Source organism: Balaenoptera acutorostrata, chromosome 1, assembly GCF_949987535.1.
Source record: "Balaenoptera acutorostrata chromosome 1, mBalAcu1.1, whole genome shotgun sequence".
Classification (NCBI taxonomy): Eukaryota; Metazoa; Chordata; class Mammalia; order Artiodactyla; family Balaenopteridae; genus Balaenoptera; species Balaenoptera acutorostrata.
In genome coordinates this window covers 24,956,486-24,976,692 of record NC_080064.1, presented here as the reverse complement: position 1 = coordinate 24,976,692, position 20,207 = coordinate 24,956,486, and the positions used below count along the sequence as shown (strand labels likewise).

At 51.9% G+C, this 20,207-nt stretch overlaps 1 protein-coding gene across 4 annotated transcripts in view; it reads left to right on the top strand.

The window, feature by feature from the left end:
- The window catches only part of NKAIN1 (sodium/potassium transporting ATPase interacting 1), a 44,550-nt gene continuing 24,343 nt past the window's right edge, over positions 1–20,207 (top strand). Inside the window, exon 1 of one of the 4 annotated variants that reach the window (XM_057558820.1) lies at positions 1–497. In XM_057558820.1, coding sequence (XP_057414803.1) covers positions 444–497 — 54 coding nt within the window. In that variant the 5' untranslated portion in view covers positions 1–443. The remainder of the gene's footprint in view (positions 498–20,207) is intronic. The other 3 variants (XM_057558822.1, XM_057558821.1, XM_007170575.2) reach the window with 3 other exon arrangements.

The following is a 20,207-nucleotide window of genomic DNA, read 5'->3' as shown; positions in this document are numbered from 1 at the left end:
TCCCCTCTTTCCCTCCTTCCCTACCTCTCGGCGGCGGCGGAGCCACGTGGTGGGGCCGGGAAGCCGCGGCCGCCGAGCGCCCGGGCGGCTGCCCCTGCTGGGCAGTGCTACTCTGCGCTGCGCCGCGCTCGGTGCCTGCGCTCCCCACTCCGCGCTCCCCGCCAGCCGCCCCGGGGCGGGAGGCGCGCCTGGCGGCCGGCCGGCCGGCCAGACAAAGGAGGCGCGGCAGAGCCAGCGCGCGGGCGGGCGGACCATGGACTCCGAGCGCGAGCGGCCGGCCGCAGCCCTGAGGACCCGGCGCTCCCGGGCCCGGCCCTAGGCGCCCGGCCCCGCCGCCCGGGGCGCCCAGCTGGGAGAACGCGGAGCCCGCGCGGCGCGGAGGAGGCGGCGGCCGCCGAGCTAGAGGGGCGCCGCGGCGAACGGCGCGCGCGGCCCCCGGAGCCATGGGCAAGTGCAGCGGGCGCTGCACGCTGGTCGCCTTCTGCTGCCTGCAGCTGGTGAGCGCCGCGCGCCCGGGCTGCCGGGCCGGGTGGGGCGCGGCGGGGCGGGGTCCCGGGGCGTGCGGGTGGGGTGTGTGTCTCTGTCTGTGGGTCTGGGGCGAGCGCCCGGGTTGGGGGGTGGTCTGGAGTCACGAAGCGGACGGGCGGAGCCTGCTCGGGCTGGCCCGGCTGTCTCTTTGTGTGCACTTCTCGCCCGGCGCTCCCCGGTCCCCGAGTGCGTCCTGTGCGCGAGTCCCCGGCCCGCTCCGCGCCTGGGGCTCGGCGCGTCTCGCCCGCACTGTACGAGCGGCCTTCTGTTGGGGATATGCGCTGTGGGACTGTGGCTCGCCGGGGTTTGGGGGTGTTTCCGAGGCTGGTGTGTGGATCCGTTGAGGTCACTGCCGTGTGTTTTCCTCTAGATCACTCGTTTGCGTGGGTCTCAGCCTCTGGTCTCCGCCCCAGTGTTTCTCACAAAGTCTCTGCTCCTGTGTGTGTCTCTCTCCTGGTTTCTCCTTGGTATGTCTCTAGATCTCTGACCATTTCTGGTCCATGTTCATCTGTGTGTGTCGGGATCATAGACTCCAGGAACCGTTCACTCCTTTGTGCTCTTCCTGCCTCCCTCTATCCTCCTGACTGGGCAGGCCTGGGAATGGAGAGCCCCTCCCTGGAGAGGGTCACAAGGAGCTGCCAGGTCCTGGGCCAGTCTGACCAACCAGGTTCGGGATCGCCCTCCCTGCTTGGGCTGAGGCCACAGGCATTCTGTCAGTCACCATTTCCACCAGAGTGGGGGGGGGGGCGGGGGGGAGGCAGGCTCCTCTGCCTGGGCTGGCACTGATAGGGGTGGGATACTTGGGAGCATCTGGGGACACTATACCTAATCCCAGCCCAGGGAACTCAGGTTCTTGTCTCAGGGAGGCCAGTGGAGTGAATTTGGGGGATGAAGGGGACCAGCTCTGCCCTTCAGTTCAGACTCGGGCAGGTGAATTTGGGAAGGTGTTTAAGGAGAGGCCAGGATCTCCTGCCTACCCTAGAGCTGAGGCCCAACAACTGGGGGCTTTGGGGGTAGAGGTGCATGGGGACCTCCACGGACGGAACTCAGGTCTGAGTCTGAGTTGGGGTAACCTGAGCCTCACTGATGCCTGACTCCGTGATCCGGGTCTCCACTTTTGCCTGCATCCATTGCCCTTCCTCCACCACAGGTGTGTACAGTAACGCAGAATGAAGCTTTGAGTGTGGCTATACAGACCTCCTCGTTCATCTTTTTTCTCTCCTCTTGTGGACCCCAACCCCAAACTTGCATCCACAGACCTGCCCTCTTGGGCAGCGGGCGAAACAGCTGGGCCCTGAAGATTGTAGCCCTGCTCCCAGCTGTGGGCTGCAGGGCAAGTGACTTCCCCTGGCTGGGCCATCTTAGTCGGCCTCTCGGTAAATTCCTCATCCTTGAGTGTGGCAGAGGGGATTAATTAAGATCAGGTAGAATGGAAACTCCAGAAGGGCAGAGATTATCTTTCTCGTTCCCCCTAAATCCCCAGCAGCTGGAACAGTGCCTGGCACTCCATTAATATTTGTAAAATAAATGAGTGAATCAGTTATTTGGCAACTCCAGGCTCCCAGTTCCTCTTGATCTCCTTTGAGGAACATAAAATGCCAAGAAGTGCTGAAACTTTCCAAGGAATTATTTTTTCTGTGTTAATTTTAAAATTTTAAACTAGGACTTTTTTTTTTAATTAGAAAAGTAACACACACATATTATAAAATGATTAAATCAATAAATAACCAAACAGAGCAGAAGTTAAAGACGTTTACTTCTATGCCCAGTCCCATACCCCAAAGGTAAGCACTATTAACAGTTTGGCCCACGGTCATTCTCTGTTGATGATAATAACAGTGGTTAGCTTTGGGGAGCACTTACTAGGTGCTAGGTACCCTGTAAGCACTGTTCCATGTATTAACTCATTTAATCCTCCTAACAACCCTAGGAAGTAGCTTGCCCAAAGTTCTACAGTTAGGGGCCAGGCTGTGAGGCCAGACAGCTGACCAGCATCCTCTGTTGCCTTCTTAACTGTAAAAGTAGTTCTGGCTCTGGTGAGTCAGGGGTCCCTTGGGAGGTGCTTCCTACTCTATAGAGAGATGAAGGCGGCGAGGCAGTATCCCTGCCTCTCACTTACCTGCCTCCAAAGCTCTCCCCAGCTCAGCGAAACCCACCCTTCCACTTAGAGGGCTCACCAGCACAAGGGGCTCTGGAATTAGACAAGACCTGGGTGGGATTCTGATCCTTCTACATCTTGGCTGGGTGCCTTTGGGCAGCTTGTGAGGGTTACATGACATAATTTGGGGAGGTGCTCTGAGGAGGGACTTGAAAATGGGTCTCTTGGGTCTGTTGCTCTGTCTGGTCCGATTGCAGAGTGGGTCCCTTCAGCTGTCGCTAACCCCCAGGAGCCTTCGCTGCCTGACAGCTTTGGTAATGTGCTCCTGGCTGCTGGAATTCACCAGCCTGACATCATCCCAGGGAGAAGGGAGCCTGTTTTCTCATCCAGTGGACAGGGGCAGAGAAGGAAGAGACTGTTAAATGTTTCTCAGCTGAAAACTTTAGAAGAGGAACTGTGTCGTTTTTCTTTCTTGTGTGGGGCTTGATGATTACAAGAAAACAGCCCAGTTCTAAACACTGTTCTATAGTTGGGGTAGACTTGCTTTGGGTGAGGGAGTACGATGTGAGGGTGCACTGGAGGGTGGGAGAAGCAGGTGGGGGCTGGACCGTTCAGGTGGACAAGTAAAGGGGACAAGGCTCTGGAGTTTGACAGGACAGACGTGGGTTTGAGTCCTGGCTCTGTCACTTCCTAGCTGTGTGATCTTAAGCAAGTTGCTTAGCCTCTCTGAGCCAGTTTTGTCATCTGTTTAATAGAGATGATAGAAACAGTTCCCAAGTCTTAGGGTTGTTGTTAGGATTAAATGCATATAGCTTAATGCAGATGAGCTTAGCACTGTGCCAGGCACAGAGTGAGCATTCAATAAACTATAGTTTTTTATTGTTATTATCTTAATGATGTCTACCCTGGTATGCTTCCCTGGAATTGTGACCCAGACATATCCAAGTGCCCTCCTGCACTCTTCCTTTGTGGGAAGCAGCAGGTAGTTGGGCATGGAGCTAAGAGTCAGGAGGCCTGGATTCAAGCCTGCTTCTGCCACTGACATCCTGTGAACTTGGACAAGTCTTTTCCCTACTGCAAGCCTTGGGTTTTCCCCATCTGTAAAATGGGAAGAACCACTGATCTGTGTCTCTAGGGTCCTGCCAGTTCTGCCCATCTGGGACCCTGGGAGGATGTCTGGACTGGCCTGGAGGTTTCTGTGTGTCTCAGTCTAGTTCGACTCTGTAGAACATCTAGGGTCCCTTGCTTTCTCCCTACTTGGTATATCATCTTAACATTACTAATGCTATTCACACCCTAATTTTTATGTGTTTCTCTTTTCCCTCCCCTGTCCAAACCCTGCCCTTCTTTCCTGGTCCACCTCCTTCCTGAAAGCTTACAGGCTACTCTATTCTTCCAGTAAGAGGATGAACCAGGGAGATTTGCCCAAGGGAATCATCAATTTCTTCATCATCACCATGATCACTCCCATTTCTGGAGTTCTGTGCTAAGCACTTTATATGTATAACCTCATTTAACCCAGTGAGCTTACATATGTAAAGTGCTTGGCAAAGTTGCCTGGTACATGTTCAGTGATCGATAAACGTTAGCTATTTTACGGTTTTTATCCTTCTTATTTTTATCCTACAAAATGGGATAGATGTTTTTATTAGCCCCTTTTTCTTTTTTTTTAAATTAATTAATTAATTTGTTTGTTTTTTTCTTTTTGGCTGTGTTGGGTCTTTCGTTGCTGCGCATGGGCTTTCTCTAGTTGTGGCGAGAGGGGGCTACTCTTCGTTGCGGTACGCGGGCTTCTCACTGTCGTGGCTTCTCTTGTTGCAGAGCATGGGTTCTAGGCACGCAGTTAGCCCCTTTTTCTGATGAGGAAACTGAGGCTCAGGTCTCTAAGCTAGTCAGTGACAGCACCAAGATTCACACGCTCTTTTGCCGGAGCAGAGAGCCACCCTCTCCGCCCTATGTCACCCTGCTGCTCACGTTTAAGCAGCCCGTGACCTCAGACAGGTCTCTTCACTGCTTCAGGCCTCAGTCTCCTTATCTGAAAACGAAAATGATACTGTCTCAATAGGATCACGCACATGCCTGGCACCATGAGCCAGTGAGTGGTCAGTGATACATCACTGCCATGATTGTTCTTGTCCCGGCTCTGTGTGACCTTGGACACATGCATTCGCTCCTCTGGGCCCCAGTGTCTTTCCCTGTCAAAGAAAAAGAGTCATCCTTACCTCTCAGAGTTAGAAAAAGGGCTTAGGCAGCTGCCATGCACACAGTAGGTACTCAGAAAACACATCGGTTTCATTCTTTTCCCCTCTGGAAAGCTCTTTGCTTTCTGGAAGATGGTGGGTGAGGGGGGAAATATGTTGCTTCCTGCTGAGCTGCGAGTAATGGTGTGAAACGTGGTCAACCTGATTGATGTCGTTATTAGCAGCAGCGGATGGTGAAGACATGAAGACCGGAGGGAGCTAGGCTCTGCAGGGGCCTGCGCTCAGAAGCAGCTGCATCTGCAAGCTCATGGCTTCCTGGGGAGGGGCTAGCTCTGCTCTGGGTACTTCAGGTCCTTGGGCCAGGCTTCAGAGTCAGAGCACGAAATCGTCCAGGCCACTGACTCTCTTTGTTCTTTATACCCCTTTGACAGGGTAGGGGCTGGGGTGATCAAGTCCCTTTTGCAGATGGACAGACAGAGGCCAAACTGCCCTCAAAACCCTTATGAGGTGGGCAAGGTGGAATGGAGCAGGGCCCCCCCCCACCCGGGGGGGAGGTGCAGTGGATGGCCCTGGTTCTGCTCCTTTGCAGGGGTGGTGGCTGGGGGATTTTGACATAAGTACCCCATAAATGGCAGCTGCTCTGACATCTGGCACAGAGGGGTGAAGGACCTCTGGGATCAGGCAGACATTGCTGCCTTGCTTTGTGACTTCCAGAAAGTCCCTTACCTTCTCTGAGCCTCTGCCTCTTTCCTGTAAAGTAGTCAGGACAACAGCTCCTACCCCATGGTAGTTTGGGAAGGTTCCCTGAGATGGTGCCCAGACAGCACTGGCCCAGGCAGTGCTCCCTGCGGCTGGCTGTTATTTGCCTTGCAGTTTGGATAAGTCACTTCAGCCCCCATCTCTGCCTGGATTAGAGATTTTAGCGACCAGACTCACACCCATAAACTCTTCAAGTCTTAGTTTCTTTATATGGAAAACGAATGGTTCGGTGGGAAATAATAACAACAACTTCCTTTTATTTGGTGTCTGCTATGAACCAGGCACTGTGCTTAAGTGCTCTATATACCTTGTCCTTTGTTACTATCTGGCTTATCCATGGCCACATAAATAGTAGGGACAGAATGAGCATTCACGCATCAGGACTCCACTGCTTCTACCTTGCATGCCCTATTGCTCCCCCGTAGGATTGTGGCGATGCTGGATGTGGAAACCGATGGAGAAATCTAAATCTTTCTTTATCCATAAAGGGTTGTTACTAGACGCCAGACCTTCTGAGCTGCTTATTCAAATGCTAACCCCATCCCCCGTCCCCATTTCTCCTCACCCCAAGACCTGTGTTGGGTTTAAGGGAACTGTGACGCAGGTTAAGAACAAGTTATGCGGGAAAGAAATTAACCTGTATTGAAGACTTATCAGCCCTCATAACAAGTCTGTGAGATAAGGATGGTCTTTATACCCATTTACTGATGGGCATACTGAGGTCAGAAGAATGAAGTGACTTGTTACCAAGGAAACAAAAGATACAGTCTAGGCTTCACATAAATGATCACAGGGAAAGGATTTGAGAACAACTGCAAAATCTAGACCAAGAGGAGATGGTCAGCTCTAATGGTTGAAGTCTCTTTTCTCATCTAGTTTCAGGGAGGAGTAGGTGATAGGAGAGCAAGATGAGACCAGAGATGTGCTTTTAAAAGCTAACTCCTGGGCTTCCCTGGTGGCGCAGTGGTTGAGAATCTGCCTGCCAATGCAGGGGACACGGGTTCGAGCCCTGGTCTGGGAAGATCCCATATGCCGCGGAGCAGCTGGGCCTGTGAGCCACAATTACTGAGCTTGCGCATCTGGAGCCTGTGCTCTGCAACAAGAGAGGCCGCGATAGTGAGAGGCCCGTGCACCGCGATGAAGAGTGGCCCCCACTTGCCACAACTGGAGAAGGCCCTCGCACAGAAACGAAGACCCAACACAGCCATAAATAAATAAATAAGTGAATGAATGAATGAATGCTAACTCCTGGCCACAGCAGATGGAGCTGGCTTTGGTCTGGGGAACCCCAGTCCCAATGCTCTTGGTCTCCCTTCTGGTCCTGGAGAGGGAGAGGGATGGTGATTCGGAGACTGAGGGAGAGCCTCAGGCAGCAAAGCACGCCTCTCTGGGACATGTGCTCCTGCCAGCAAGTACCAGGGTTCTGGAAGAGCAGTTACTGTGGTTGCAGGTTTTAATGGGTTACTCTGGCCTCCTGGCCCCTGCCTTTCAGAGCAGCTGGTACATCCAGAGGCAGGGAGTTCGACTGGGAAGAGCTTGAGCTGTGCAGTCAGGCTGGGGTTTGAGTTCCATCTCTGCCTCTTTATAGCTGAGTGACCTTGGGCAAGACACTTAACCTCTCTGAGCTTCCATGTGCATTTCTCTAAATCAGGATACTAGTAATCATCCTCAGAGAAGTGTCCTTCCCGGAGGTAAGATACACTGAGTAGGAGCTCACAGAGGGTTCACATTCTTGAATGCCCCGTAAGTGAGACAGCAGGTTCTATGAACATGAATATTGTGGGATGGGAAATGGACATGTCCTTTTTTTCAACCAGTTGAAGGCCCAAGTTGAAGCAGAGGTTCTGCTAAACGTTTGTGGCCTTGGCCTTACTGTCCCTCTATCTTCTCTTCTGTAAAATGGGAATAATAATCGCACATCCTCATGGGACTATAGTAAGGGTGACCTGAGATAAGGCAGGGAGAGCTCTGGGCACAGAGTCCAGCGCTCATTCAGAGGAAATCAGAGAGGAAGCTTGGCTCTCTGTGTCCTCCTCTGTAAAGGGAGAAGGTTGGACTCATCATCTCAAAGGACTCCTCCAGCTCTGACTCATCAGTGAGTTCCATCCTTTCCCAGGAGGAGATCAGAGCTGCTGCCACATCAGCCCACCTTGCTGCAGGCAGCGATGACTGATGGGAGTATCAGGCTCTGGGGAGAGGAGGAGACTCCTGCCTCCAATGGCATGCCTGAGGCTTGACACCTGGGGTGCCAGGCTGTCAGGGACTCAGGTGACCTGTTCTTTCCTCTGTCTGTTTGAATGAGTGTCGGTACTATCCCCATCCCAAATGCCCACATGGCATATTTAGTCTCATGGCATATCAAGTCTCAGACCCCAGAGGTTCAGAGCAGGAGGTTCTAACCCATCATTAACCCCTGACCCACTACAGGGGAACTTCCTGACCCCTAGAAAGACAAAATATTGTTGGGTAAGAGAGTAAGCTTTGCCATCAACTAACCGTACCCTGAGTTGCATTCAGCAAATATTTACGAAGCACCTACAAAGTGCTGGGCACAATTCTTGGTGCTGAGTCACTTTAGGGTACAAAATATACCCTGAGCTGCAAGTCAGAATCCCAGGGTTCTGGTACTCACTTCCTGTGCAACTTTGAGCTGGCCCTGCCCCTCTCTGGGTCTCATTTTCTCCAGTCTGTGAAACCAGGGGATGGAGGAGAGAGTGTTGAACTCCATCAGCGGTTTTCAAACTATCTACAGAGGCTCTGCAGTGGTGGACTGACAATCAGGTGGTGAGTTCCCTGTCTCTGGCAGTGATTAAGAATTTATATGTAGGTTGGATGACTTGGATGTGTAATGGATCTAGTGACGATCCGTGTCCCTTGGAACCACCAGAGGCTGATTCTGGGTCCTGAGAGGACAGTGGCAATAGTACAAAATGGTATATATTATGAATAATGAAAATTGTGAGCATTTTTGTGCTTTTACCATGTCCCTTTGCCTTAAGCATGCTCCCCCCTACCCCAAATCACAGAGCGTGGCAGAGCTCCTGGCACAGGAAGTGGGGGAAATGGGAGTCTGTAGATACTTTACTTCCGTGCCCACTCTGGCTACCCCGTGCCCTAGAAGGAGAGGCAGCCCTGGGATTATTAGGGTAGGGGTGGCTCCTACGCCTCTTTCTTTTGAGGTTGGGGGGTAGGTTCTGCAACCCCAGCCTGAACCAGAGATGTGGGTTTTCAATTACAGAATTAAATGCACAATTAGGCATAATTACCAGTGCTCAGAGCCTGAGACTGCTCATAATAGGCGTGTAATCTACTGCAGCCTCTGTTTATACTACTCAGCGCTCTCCCTAATGATGCTAGGATGCCTTCACACTGCACTGTTGCCATGGAGATGAGCCTGCCACTATCATGCAGGGCTGACAAATAGTGTTCTGGTCCTGGACCCCTGGCTTGTTTCTGAGGCCTCTGCAGCCAGCCCTGGAGTGGAGGGGCCGGCCAGGTGGGCCAGGAAGGCAGGTCAGCCCTCCCTGCCCTCTGACATACCCCACTGGTTTGAGCCAGCCTCAGAGGCACCAGGGAGGACAGGAAGGGGGGTGGGTTCAGTCCCCCAGAGTCCTCAAGGCTGGAGCAGGATGGCCCAGGTACTGTGAAAGGTCTGTGGTTACCCATTCAAGCCGTGGTCTGGACAAGGGGCCCTGCAAACAGCCAGCTCCCACATAGGACTGGCTGTGCTATGAACTGGCTCTGTGACTTTGGACAAGTCCTTGCCCGCTCTGGGGCTCGGTTTCCCCATATGTGAAATGTCCAATAAAGAAGATTTACTGAACATTTCGAAGCACTGCCAACTGTCGCAACCGCTCTACCTGTGGTAGCTCGTTCACCCTCACTGCACCCATTTGTGGTAGACAGTTATGATCCCCGTTTTGCAGAAGCAGAATCTGAGGCTGCAGGCGGTTACGTCAGGCAGTGGAGGAGTTGGGATACCAACCCAGGCAGCTGGACTCCAGGCCCTACTCTTAACCTCTAGCGTATGGCCTCACATGTGTCATCCCTTATCACCCTCCCAGCAGCCCCAGGGCTGGACCACTGTTATCCCCATTTCCTAGATGAGGGCTCTGAGGCTCAGAGAGCTACAGTTGATTGCCCAGTGTCACACAGCAAGGCAGTGACAAAGCAGGTTCTGGCTGATGCCAAAAGCCAGGATTGCTAACTTTGGCTTCTTAGTGGAAGTCATAAAGAGTGAAAAGATTTACTTCCTCAAGCACATACCAAGGACCCCCCTTGATCCCCACCTGGACTGGCCCCAGCCACGAGGCAGGGAGGCCTGGGGTCCGCCCAGACCCAGCACTTCGATTTGATCTTGGAGGGAATCTTGGTCTAGTTCTTCTCTCATCTGTCTACCCCCACCTTGGTCACTGGAAACAGAGCGTATTGTTATGCTCTTTTTTTTCTTTTCTACATTTCTGTCATTCAGCATATTATGGATACCTACTGTGTGCCAGTTCTTGGGGACCAGATGGATCAGACACAGTGGAGAAACAAGACTGGAACACAGAAGTTTCAGGATCAGATGGGCTTGGGTTAAAATCCTGCCACTTAATGCATGATCTGGAGCAAGTTGCTTGACCATTCTGTTGCTTAGTTTCTTCATCTGTTATGAGGCACCAATCTATACCTTGCAGGGTGTTGACAATATTAGCAATAACAACTACCACTTACCAGATGCTCACTGTATGCCAGGCACTCGGCTGAGGCCACTGTATGCCCTGGATGAACCTTCCTAACACAGAGTCTCTCATTCCCGTTTAACAGACAAAGCAACTGAAGTTCAAGAAGTTCAAGTGCCTTGCCCAGGGCCCCCACAGCCCCGAGTCCAGAGCCCCTACTCATCTTTACTAAGTGTCCCACCAGGATGGAGATGTGTGTGTTCCTCCTGCCACTTCCCTGAAGCCCCCGGCTGCTTGGCCAGTTCTTCTTAGGGAATGAAGCATCCAGATGAAAGGACAATCTGAGGGTGACAGTGCCCACCTGGCACTGCCCAGGGTTCTGTCTAACTGGATGATACCCCATTGAAATCCTAAAGGCTAGGTTTTCTGAGAGGAGGGTATCAGACATCACTCTGCCTCCGTACTCTACAGCTGGGAAAACTAGGATTTTCCCGAGACCACAATGCAAGTCAGTGGCAGAGTTGAGACTGGGACCCAAAGCCAGTTTAGGACACTTGTTGTTACCTTCCTTTTACCCCCCACCAGTCCTTTGGAGAGAGGCATCTGGGGGGCTGTGGTGTGTATATTTGTGTGTTTGTATGTATGTATGCATGCAAAACTGCACACAGCTGCATGCCCAAGCATTTGTGGGGCAGACATTGGCACGTGGAGATTTGTGGATCAATAAACATCCCCTCCCACTTCCTCCCTCTTCATTTATTCATGAACTCTGAACTCCTTGGCTCCAGAGAAACTGCCTGGAAGAAAACAATTAGAGCATAATTAGAACCATTCCTATTATCAACTCTCAGCGGGAGAGGAAGGGGGGCTGCTAGGGTGTAGGGGTGGCCCTAGGAGTTCCCATCGCCCCAACTCCTGCAGCTGCGCATTCAGCTCCTGCTCACCCCGCAGAACTCAGCCCCCTGGAGTCCCAGGCACTAGTCCATCTTCAGCAGAGAATAAGGACCTCATCCCTGGAGGCATCCAAGCACTTGATAAAGCCAGGGAGGAGAGCTTTCTGCCTTGCATACTAAGTTAGAGTAGGTGATTTCCAAGTCCCTTCCACGCTGAGCTGCTTGGGTGCTCCCTGCCAGGGCCGGGGGCCAGGCACTGCAGGATAACTAAGAAGTACATCATGGCTCCTGCTTTCTAGAAAACATCCCTGTATCAGATTGCATTGAATGAAGACTACAATGACAATAGGAAATGTAAATTACCTGGAGGAAGCAATTTACCGGGCTGGGCTCCATTCATTGCCCATGATTAATAGTAATCATAACAGTACCAGCAGTGGATATTTATGGATTGTTTCTAACCCCAGAGCCACTGCTCTTCCCCACCAGGTGTCCCACCAGCAGAGAGAGGTCACCCGGGAACAGGCATTCCTCCCCATCTCTGAGGAACAGGAAGGTAAGATGCAGTGAGGTGCCAGGCACTATGTTTCTCACTTCAGATGCATTTTCTTACTTAATCTTGCAGAGACCCTAGGGGGTAGATATTAATATTATCTCCAGTGTACAGGTGAGAAAACTGAGGCTCGGGAAGTAACAAAGCCTGCCCAAGATAACACAGGGTTGGTGTAGACTGAAACCCAGGCCTTTCGGACTCTAGAACCCTTCTCATGCTTTGTACTTGACTAGGTTTGTTGGGGTTTTTTTCCTAATTATTTTTCTTTTTTTTTTAAATTTATTTTACTTATCTATTTATTTATTTATTTATGGCTGTGTTGGGTCTTTGTTTCTGTGCGAGGGCTTTCTCTAGTTGCGTCAAGCGGAGGCCACTTTTCATCGAGATGCGCGGGCCTCTCACTGTCGCGGCCTCTCTTCTTGCGGAGCACAGGCTCCAGACGCACAGGCTCACGGGCCTAGTTGCTCCGCGGCATGTGGGATCTTCCCAGACCAGGGCTCGAAACCGTGTCCCCTGCATTGGCAGGCAGATTCTCAACCACTGCACCACCAGGGAAGCCCACTTGACTAGGTTTGAGGGTGCAGTTTGCTCTCTCTTGAACTTCAAGTTGGACCTTGTAAAGCTATTTGATGCACCCCCTGTGTCCGTCTCCTGGTCGAAGGTAACGTGTTGAATCCTCTTGTTCCTCTTTTTCTCACTATGTGCCAGCTGAAGAGAGAGTGGGAGAGCCCTGCTACTGATCTGGGTCACATCCCCCAGAACCAGCCTTGGCAAAGGAAAGTGAAGGCCTAGCAGATGAGGGTGTGGGGCCTCTTGAGAGAGGGTCACCATGGATAAAGGAGCCCAGGCTGTAACCAAGGAGACAGCCCCACAGCCCTTAGGCTGTGACAGGAGGGTGTGGCTTCCTGATGGGGAGGGGAGGAAATTGCCACGTGGGGCCCAAATGGACAGAGAAGGGGACGTGGGCTAGATTCAGTCAGAGGAGGAGCACAGGGCTGTGATGCTCCCACCTGGGGATGGGGGTGGATACCTGGGACCACAGGCTTCCTTCTTCCCTTACCCTGTCCCACCTGAGGGGAGGCAGCCGTGATAACAAGCTCCCCTTCGTTGACCCTCTGTAGGGTGCTGCCCCCTTTCTCCGAGTGACAGGTTGTCACCCTCATAACGGGCCCTGTGCCCACCAGGGGTCTCTGACTTCCCAGTGGCCCCCTCCATCACAGGTGAAGATAGATTATTCTGCCACACACAGATGTCCCGCTGGAGGTGAGGGCTCACGTGAGGCCAACTTTCAGATGTGGGCAGCTTTATAACATGGCTCCTTGTTGCCTTCAGGAGGAAGTCCAATGGTTCTCAAACTTTAGCGTGCATCACAAACACCTAGAGAGCTTGTTCAGTTACAGATTTCTGTATCCTGCCCCGAGTGTCCGATTTAGTAGGTCTGAGGTGGGGCCTGAGAATTTGCATTTCTAACAAGTTCCAAGGTGCTGCTAATGCTGCTAGTCACACACTGAGAATTACTGGGCTAGCTAGTGGGACACTGGGTGGCCCTGGCGGCCCCGCCAACCCTGACGCTCACCACATCCATGTCCTTGAGCTCTGGCCACGTTGAGGTAAGCACACCAGCTGTACCTCACACCTCTGTGCCTTTGCACCTGCTGTTCCTGTCTCTGGAAGTCCCCTCCGCTCTTAATCTCCTTAAGGCCAGCTCACCCATCATCTCCTCTTTGGAGCGTCACTGTACTCCTGCACCCGTCTTCCTCTGGCCTCTGGGAACACCTTGCCCCTACTGCCTGCGTCACGGCAGGCATCCCTCTGTTGTCACCTGTTCTCATTTCCACGTCAAATCGCTCTCTCTAGACTGCGAGCTCCATGGGGCCTGGAGAGGCGCCTGAGCCATCTGGTCCTCAGAGCCTGGTGGTGAGTCTGGCCCTCAGAAGGCCCTCAGTGATGGCGATGCTTGGGTGAACCCCATAAGCAGGTGGAAAGGCCAGGTGAATAATCACAAAGCTTCTGCTTACACTGTGTCTGGCCCTGTGCTAGGTGCCGGGGATTCTGTGGTGTGGGAGGCACCCGGCCAGTGTGGGCTCAGATGCTGTCAGTGATCATGTTGCGGTGTGGCCAGGGACATACGGAAAAGCAGACGGTGAAGGAGTCCAGTGTTAACGGGAGGGTTTCTTAGAGACAGTCTTCAGTGGAGTTGAACAGTCTGCAAGCAAGGCAGGAACCTTTTCATGGACTGCATTTACTCGTGACTACGGCCCCACCAGGCAGGAACTGTCGTCCCTGTTTTACAGATGAGCAAATGGGACCCAGGAGGGGGATTCACCAGCCACAAGTCACAGCACGCATGTGGCAGAGCTGGTGTCTGCCTGGATTTCCTGATGCTCAATCCTAAGCTCTCTCCCTCCCCCAGGACCGCCCAGAGTCCAGGCACCTGTGTGGTCCGAGACTCTTTCTTCGGAACGTGTCTCCAAGTGAGGGTTTACCAGTTTGCTCACGACAGACCCCAGGGTCCCCTGATAGGTCAGCCCCAAGCCCACTTTCAGGACCTGCCAGGGCATCTCCAGAGGGAGCCTGTGCAGCTGGTGTGTGCGCCCCCCGAGCCCCCGGGACAGACAAAGGCCGGCTGCCTGGGAGAGGGACAGGTGTGGATGTTGCCTACATGTGTGTCCCAGGGTGTCCAGACCTGTGTATGAGGCCCCTGCACAGAAGGAACCCAGAAGGCACTGCTATCTTCTGGCACGGAGCTCTGAGGAGTCTGAGAAATTTCAGCACACAGCCTGGCCTTCCAGACCATTATGTCTGGGTGGGAAGATATAACATATTTTATTTAAGAGTTTCTCAGCTTGATTTGTAACTTAAATATTTGGACACATGGTGCTCTGTTGGTACTCTTGCCTCGGTCCTGAAGGCCCCCAAATGTTAGCGAAGGGTCTGGACTCGGGGGTGGGTGCCAAAAGAGGCTCCCAGGTGCCTCACCTGCCTCCGGCGATGCCAGCTGCTCCAGCCCGTCGCTGTCTGTCTGCCGGTCAGCAGCCCCATGAGCCATCTGAGTGGGCTGCTGTCCCCAAGCTGCCACTAGCTGTCATTCTCATGATAGGCTGCCAGGGACACAGGGACCCTCCACTGAAGTGAGAGGCTGTCTGGGACCCCGTCTGGGAATCACACCGTGCTTGTCAGCTGTGACAGGCTGGGCTGGTGGGCGCCCAGGCCTGATGGGGCAGGAGGGAGGGTGTGGGGACGTGGTTTATCCAGGCCTGTGGCCAAACCCTTGACATACGCGATCGGCTCTCCCCATCCCGGCTGCGTGAGGCAACGGTGAGATGTCCTGCTTCTGCTGCTGCCTGGGAGCGCGCACGCCGGCAACGTGCTCAGCCTCCCTGAGCCGCGTTTCTTCATCTGTAAAGTGGAGATCACTGGACCTGCCTCTTGGGGCTGTCCAGCAGATTCAGCGAGAGAATCCATGAAAGGCACTCGGCACAGCACCTAGCATTTAGTCAACACTTAGGAAATGGGAGCTGCTGTAATTACAGCCAGTGGGAATGGCAGTGAGGCTCTGGGAGGTGGTGCGTCTGCAAGGCGCACAGTTACGACTGTTTGCTGAGTGGGAAGCTCCTGGCAGAGAATCCTGGAATGCAGGAGCCTGAAGGTCCCCAGAGACATCGTGCCAACCTTTTGTACGGATGGGTCCACAGAGGCCCGGGGAGGCGGTAGGGCCCGAGGGGTTTAATCCCTGTCTCCTTCCCTTGCTGCCCCAAAGAAAGTCAGGGAGCCTGGCATCGGGGCCCTTCGTGGACTGTTCCAGGAAGCAAGCTGATGCCATTTCTGGGAAGGATGGCAGTTGGATGTGTGATTCCAGACAAAGAAACCCTGAACAAAAATAAGCTCTCCAAGTGGGTGGAGGGGGGCTGCTCTTTGCTCAGTTCTGGGCAGCCGTGGGCCAGCGGCTGCAGCTAGAACCATTCCTGTGGTCTCAGTGTTTCTGGGCAGGAGTTGGTGGGGAGCAGGGGCAAGGTGCCACGAAGTCAAAATGCCACAGACATTCCCAGGAGACGGAGCTCAAACCCCACTCTGACACCTGGTGACCTCAAAAAAGGGCCTCACTCTCCCACTGCGGACAATGGGGACGACACTCCCCTAGCAGGATACAAAGTGTGTTACTCATGGACTCTAGGGCCAGAGAACCTGGACCAAAGCTTTACCAGCCGTGTGACCTTGGGCAAGATACTTTTCTTCTTCATGGTTCAGTTTTCCCGTGTGCAGAGTGTCTGTACCTGGCATGTTTCTGTGAGGATTAAATGAACCGAAGCATGGTGAGCGTCCGAGATGCTTGACATATCATAAGTGTTAGCTCTTAGTCTCTCTTAGTGTCATTCTGGGGGTAAAGTGAAATGCCACCTGTAAAGGGCGATGCTCAGCATGTGCACATAGTAGGCACTTGAGAACTATGCGTTCCCTTTCCTTCCTCCTGTAAACCAGGCCTGAAGATCAGCCAGGGCCTGGTCCTCGGGAGAGGCCCTCCCTCCACTCTTTTTGCCACACAGACAGCGCACCTCTTCCGCAACAGGCCCACCAGCAGCCTTCTGGCCCGGGGCCAGGAGATGATTGCAGGGGGCTGCTCCACTCTCACTCCTCGGCTCCTTTGCCCTCCCTTTTCATCTTCCCAGCCAGCTCCTGGGATGGGGGATGGGGGATGGGGAGGTGAGGACGAGGTGGTCTCCTCGGGGCTGCAGGTATCTGGTTAAGAGCCAGGCTCTGGCTCCAGAACCACCTGGTTTGCCACGGCTCTGCCACCTCCCCAGCTCAGATCTCAGGCTGCGCTCCCCTCCATGGGACAGGGGTGATCACCCATCCCTCACTCAAATGAGAGGGCGCGTGCAAAGCACTTGCCACAAAGCCTGGTGCACCGTAAGTGCACCCTAAATATTAGCCATCGATATTAATGCTCGTGTCAAAGTTCAGAGCCAGGCATTTTGAAGGGAAACACTTCAGCCCTGTCCCCTGGTGGGGGGTGGAGGGGTACCCCCTCCCATGCAGGCCCTCTCCTGCCATCCCTCCTTACCGCCTTGGCTCTCACAGGCCCCACATGACCCTCTCCCCTGGTCCTCTCTTGGCCAGAACAGAACACTGGGGGGTGGGGTCCCCCGGAACTCGTAGATCACCAAGAAAGGAAGAGGGTAACAGGAGAGTGGGGGGGGGGGTGACACTCACTCCATTCACTTATTCCTTCATGCCACAGATGAATCAGAGCAGGAGACCTGCACAGATAAACAGACCTTTACCATATGGAGGAGTAAAAGCAGCACAGAGGGAAGGATGCTGGAAGCGCCCTTCACCTCTCTGAGCCTCTGTGTCTGCATCTGTCCGGTGGGGCTAACGATCCCACATTACAGGGTGGTGGCATAAATCACACTCTGAGCTGGGAAGGGCTGCTCAGATGTTGGCAGCTGCCGTGATTCTCCATTGGAAGGAGAAGCTGGGACCCGAGCAACGCCTGGACGGTGATGGGAGGGGATCCTGAAGCCCCTGGGAGGGGCTTCTGTCGCCCACCACTGCTGCTAGGCAGACTTCCCACCTGGCCTTTCATCAGGATGGAAAGTGAGAAGTGGTTGCTGTTGCCATAGCAGTGAGGCTCGTTTTCATCACTGTTTCCTCCCTGGGAGCATCAGTACAGGAGGTGCCACTAAATAAGTCAGGGAATTGGATTTTTTCCTCCTTCCATCAGGTCACATGAAGAGTGACTCAGTCGGGAGAAATGACCTCCCAACTCATTCCAGATGTTGACTGGGAGCACTTGACCCCTGCAGTAGGTGCATATTCCTCCCCCCCGCCCCCGCCCCATGAATCTTGACCCAAAGAGTACTCAGGGGGCTTGGGGCCCCTCCCCAGCCACAGTGGGCCTCCCAGCCCTTCCACTGGTGCCCTGCTCCCTCTCATTCCCCCTACTCTAGACACAGGGGTCTCTTCTGGACCCTTCTACTTGCCAAGCTCCCTCCCATACAGGATCCTTGCACTTCCCTCTGCTCTTCCCTCCCTTCTTCTCGTTGCTAATCCCTCTTCCTTCAGATCACTTCCTCCCGGAAGTCTTACTCAACCACTTCCATCATAGCTGTCATTCTTTTTTAAAAAAATGTATTTATTTTTGGCGAGTTGGGTCTTTGTTGCTGCACAGGGGCTTTCTCTAGTTGTGGTGAGGGGGGGCTACTCCTCGTTGCAGTGCGCGGGCTTCTCATTGCAGTGGCTTCTCTTGTTGTGGAGCACGGGCTCTAGGCGTGTGGGCTCAGTAGCTGTGGCTCGTGGTCTCTAGAGCGCAGGCTCAGTAGTTGTGGCTCACGGGCTTAGTTGCTCTGCAGCATGTGGGATCTTCCCGGACCAGGGCTCGAACCTGTGTCCCCTGCATTGGCAGGCGGATTCTTTGGCAGGCGGATTCTTAACCACTGCGCCCCCAGGGAAGCCCATAGCTGTCATTCTTGAGAGCACTTAGCACAATAGTAATTTCAGTTTGTCTGTGTGCACACATGTGTGTGTGGTACAGGGAGGTGGGCGGGTTCCCTCTCCCACTACCCGCCACTGACTGGAACCTCCATAAGGACAAGGAGGGCAAAAATGTCTGGAGTTTTTTTTTCTCCTTTTTTTATTGAGATAAAACTCACATACCATAAAATTCACCATTTTCACAATTCAGTGGTTTTTAATATGTTCACAGAGTTCTGCAGCCATGGCCACTATCTAACTCCAGAACATTTTTCATTGCCCCAAAAAGAAACCTCAAACTCATTCCCCCCTCCCTCTGGCCCCTGACTACCTACCACTAATCTACTTTCTGTCTCTCTGGATTTGCCTATTCTGGATATTTGGTATAATAGGATCATACAATACGTGGTCCTTTGTGACTGTCTTCTTTCACTTAGCGTAATATTTTTAAGGTTCGTACATGTTGTGGCATGGGTCAGTACTTCATTCCTTTCTATGGCTTAATAATATTCCATTGAATGGACGTATCACATTTTGTTTATCCATTAATCAGTTGATGAATATTTGGGTTGTTTCCATTTTTTGGCTGCTATGAGTAATGCTGCTGTGAAGATTCCTATACAAGTTTTGTGTGAACTTTGTTTTAATTTTCAGGTATATGCCTTGGCATGGAATTGCTGGGCCACGTGATAACTATATAATTTTTTGAGGAGCGGTCAAACTGTTTTCCATAGTGGCTGTACCATTTTACATTCCCACTAGCAATGCATGAGGGTTCCAGTTTCTCTACATCCTCACCACACCAACACTTATTATTATCTGTATTTTTTATTATAGCTGTTCCTGTGGGTGTAAAGTAGCATCTCATTGTGGTTTTGATTTGCATTTCATTAATGACTAATGATGTTGAGCATCTTTTCATGTGCTTATTGGCCAGTTGTGTATCTTCTTTGGGAAAATTTCTGTTCAAATCCTTTGCCCATTTTTTATTGGGTTATTTATCATTTTATTGTTGATTGGTAAGAGTTCTCTGTATATTCTGGATTCTAGACCCTTATCACATCTATGATTTACCAATATTTTCTCCTATTCTATGGGTTGACTTTTCACTTTCTTGATAATGTGCTTTGATGTTCAAAAGTTTTTTATTTTGATGATATCCAATTTATCTAGCTTTCCTATGGCTGCTTGTGCCTTTGATGTCATATCTAAGAACTGTTGCCTATTCTAAGGTCACTCAGATTGACACCTGTGGTTTCTTCTAAGAGTTTTATAGTTTTAGCTCTTATATTTAGGTCTGTGATTCATTTTGAGTTACTTTTTATATATGGTGTGAGGTAGGAGTCCAACTTCATTCTTTTGCATATGGATATCTATTTGTCCCGGCACCGTTTGTTGAAAACACTATGCTTTCTCCATTCAGTAGTCTTGGCACCCTTGTTGGAAATCAGTTTATCGTAAATATATGAGTTTATTTTCAGACTCGCGATTCTATTCCATTGGTCTATATGTCTAACCTTATCTCACTACCATGCTGTCTTGATTACTGTAGTGTGTTGGTAAGTTTTGAAATCAACAAGTGTAAGTCCTCCAACTTTGTTCTTTCTCAAGATAATTTTGGCTATTCTGGGTCCCTTGCATTTCCATATGAATTTTAGGACCCGCTTATCCATTTCTGCAAAAATAGTACTTGGAATTTTGATAGAGATTGCATCAAATCTGTAGATCAATTTGCAAGTATTGCAGTCTTAACATTAAGTCTTCCAGTCTATGAATACTGGATGTCTTCTCATTTATTTAGCTCTTTAATTTCTTTCAGTAATATTTTGTAGTTTTCAGTGTATGAGTCTTGCACCTCCTTGGTTAAATTTACTTTATTCTTTTCAATACTATTGTAAATGGAATTTTCTTAATTTAGGTTTGGGTTGTTCATTGCTAGTGTATAGAAAAACAACTGAGGGACTTCCCTGGCAGTCTAGTGGTTAAGACTCTGTGCTTCCACTGCAGGGGGCGTGGGTCCTATCCCTGGTTGGGGAA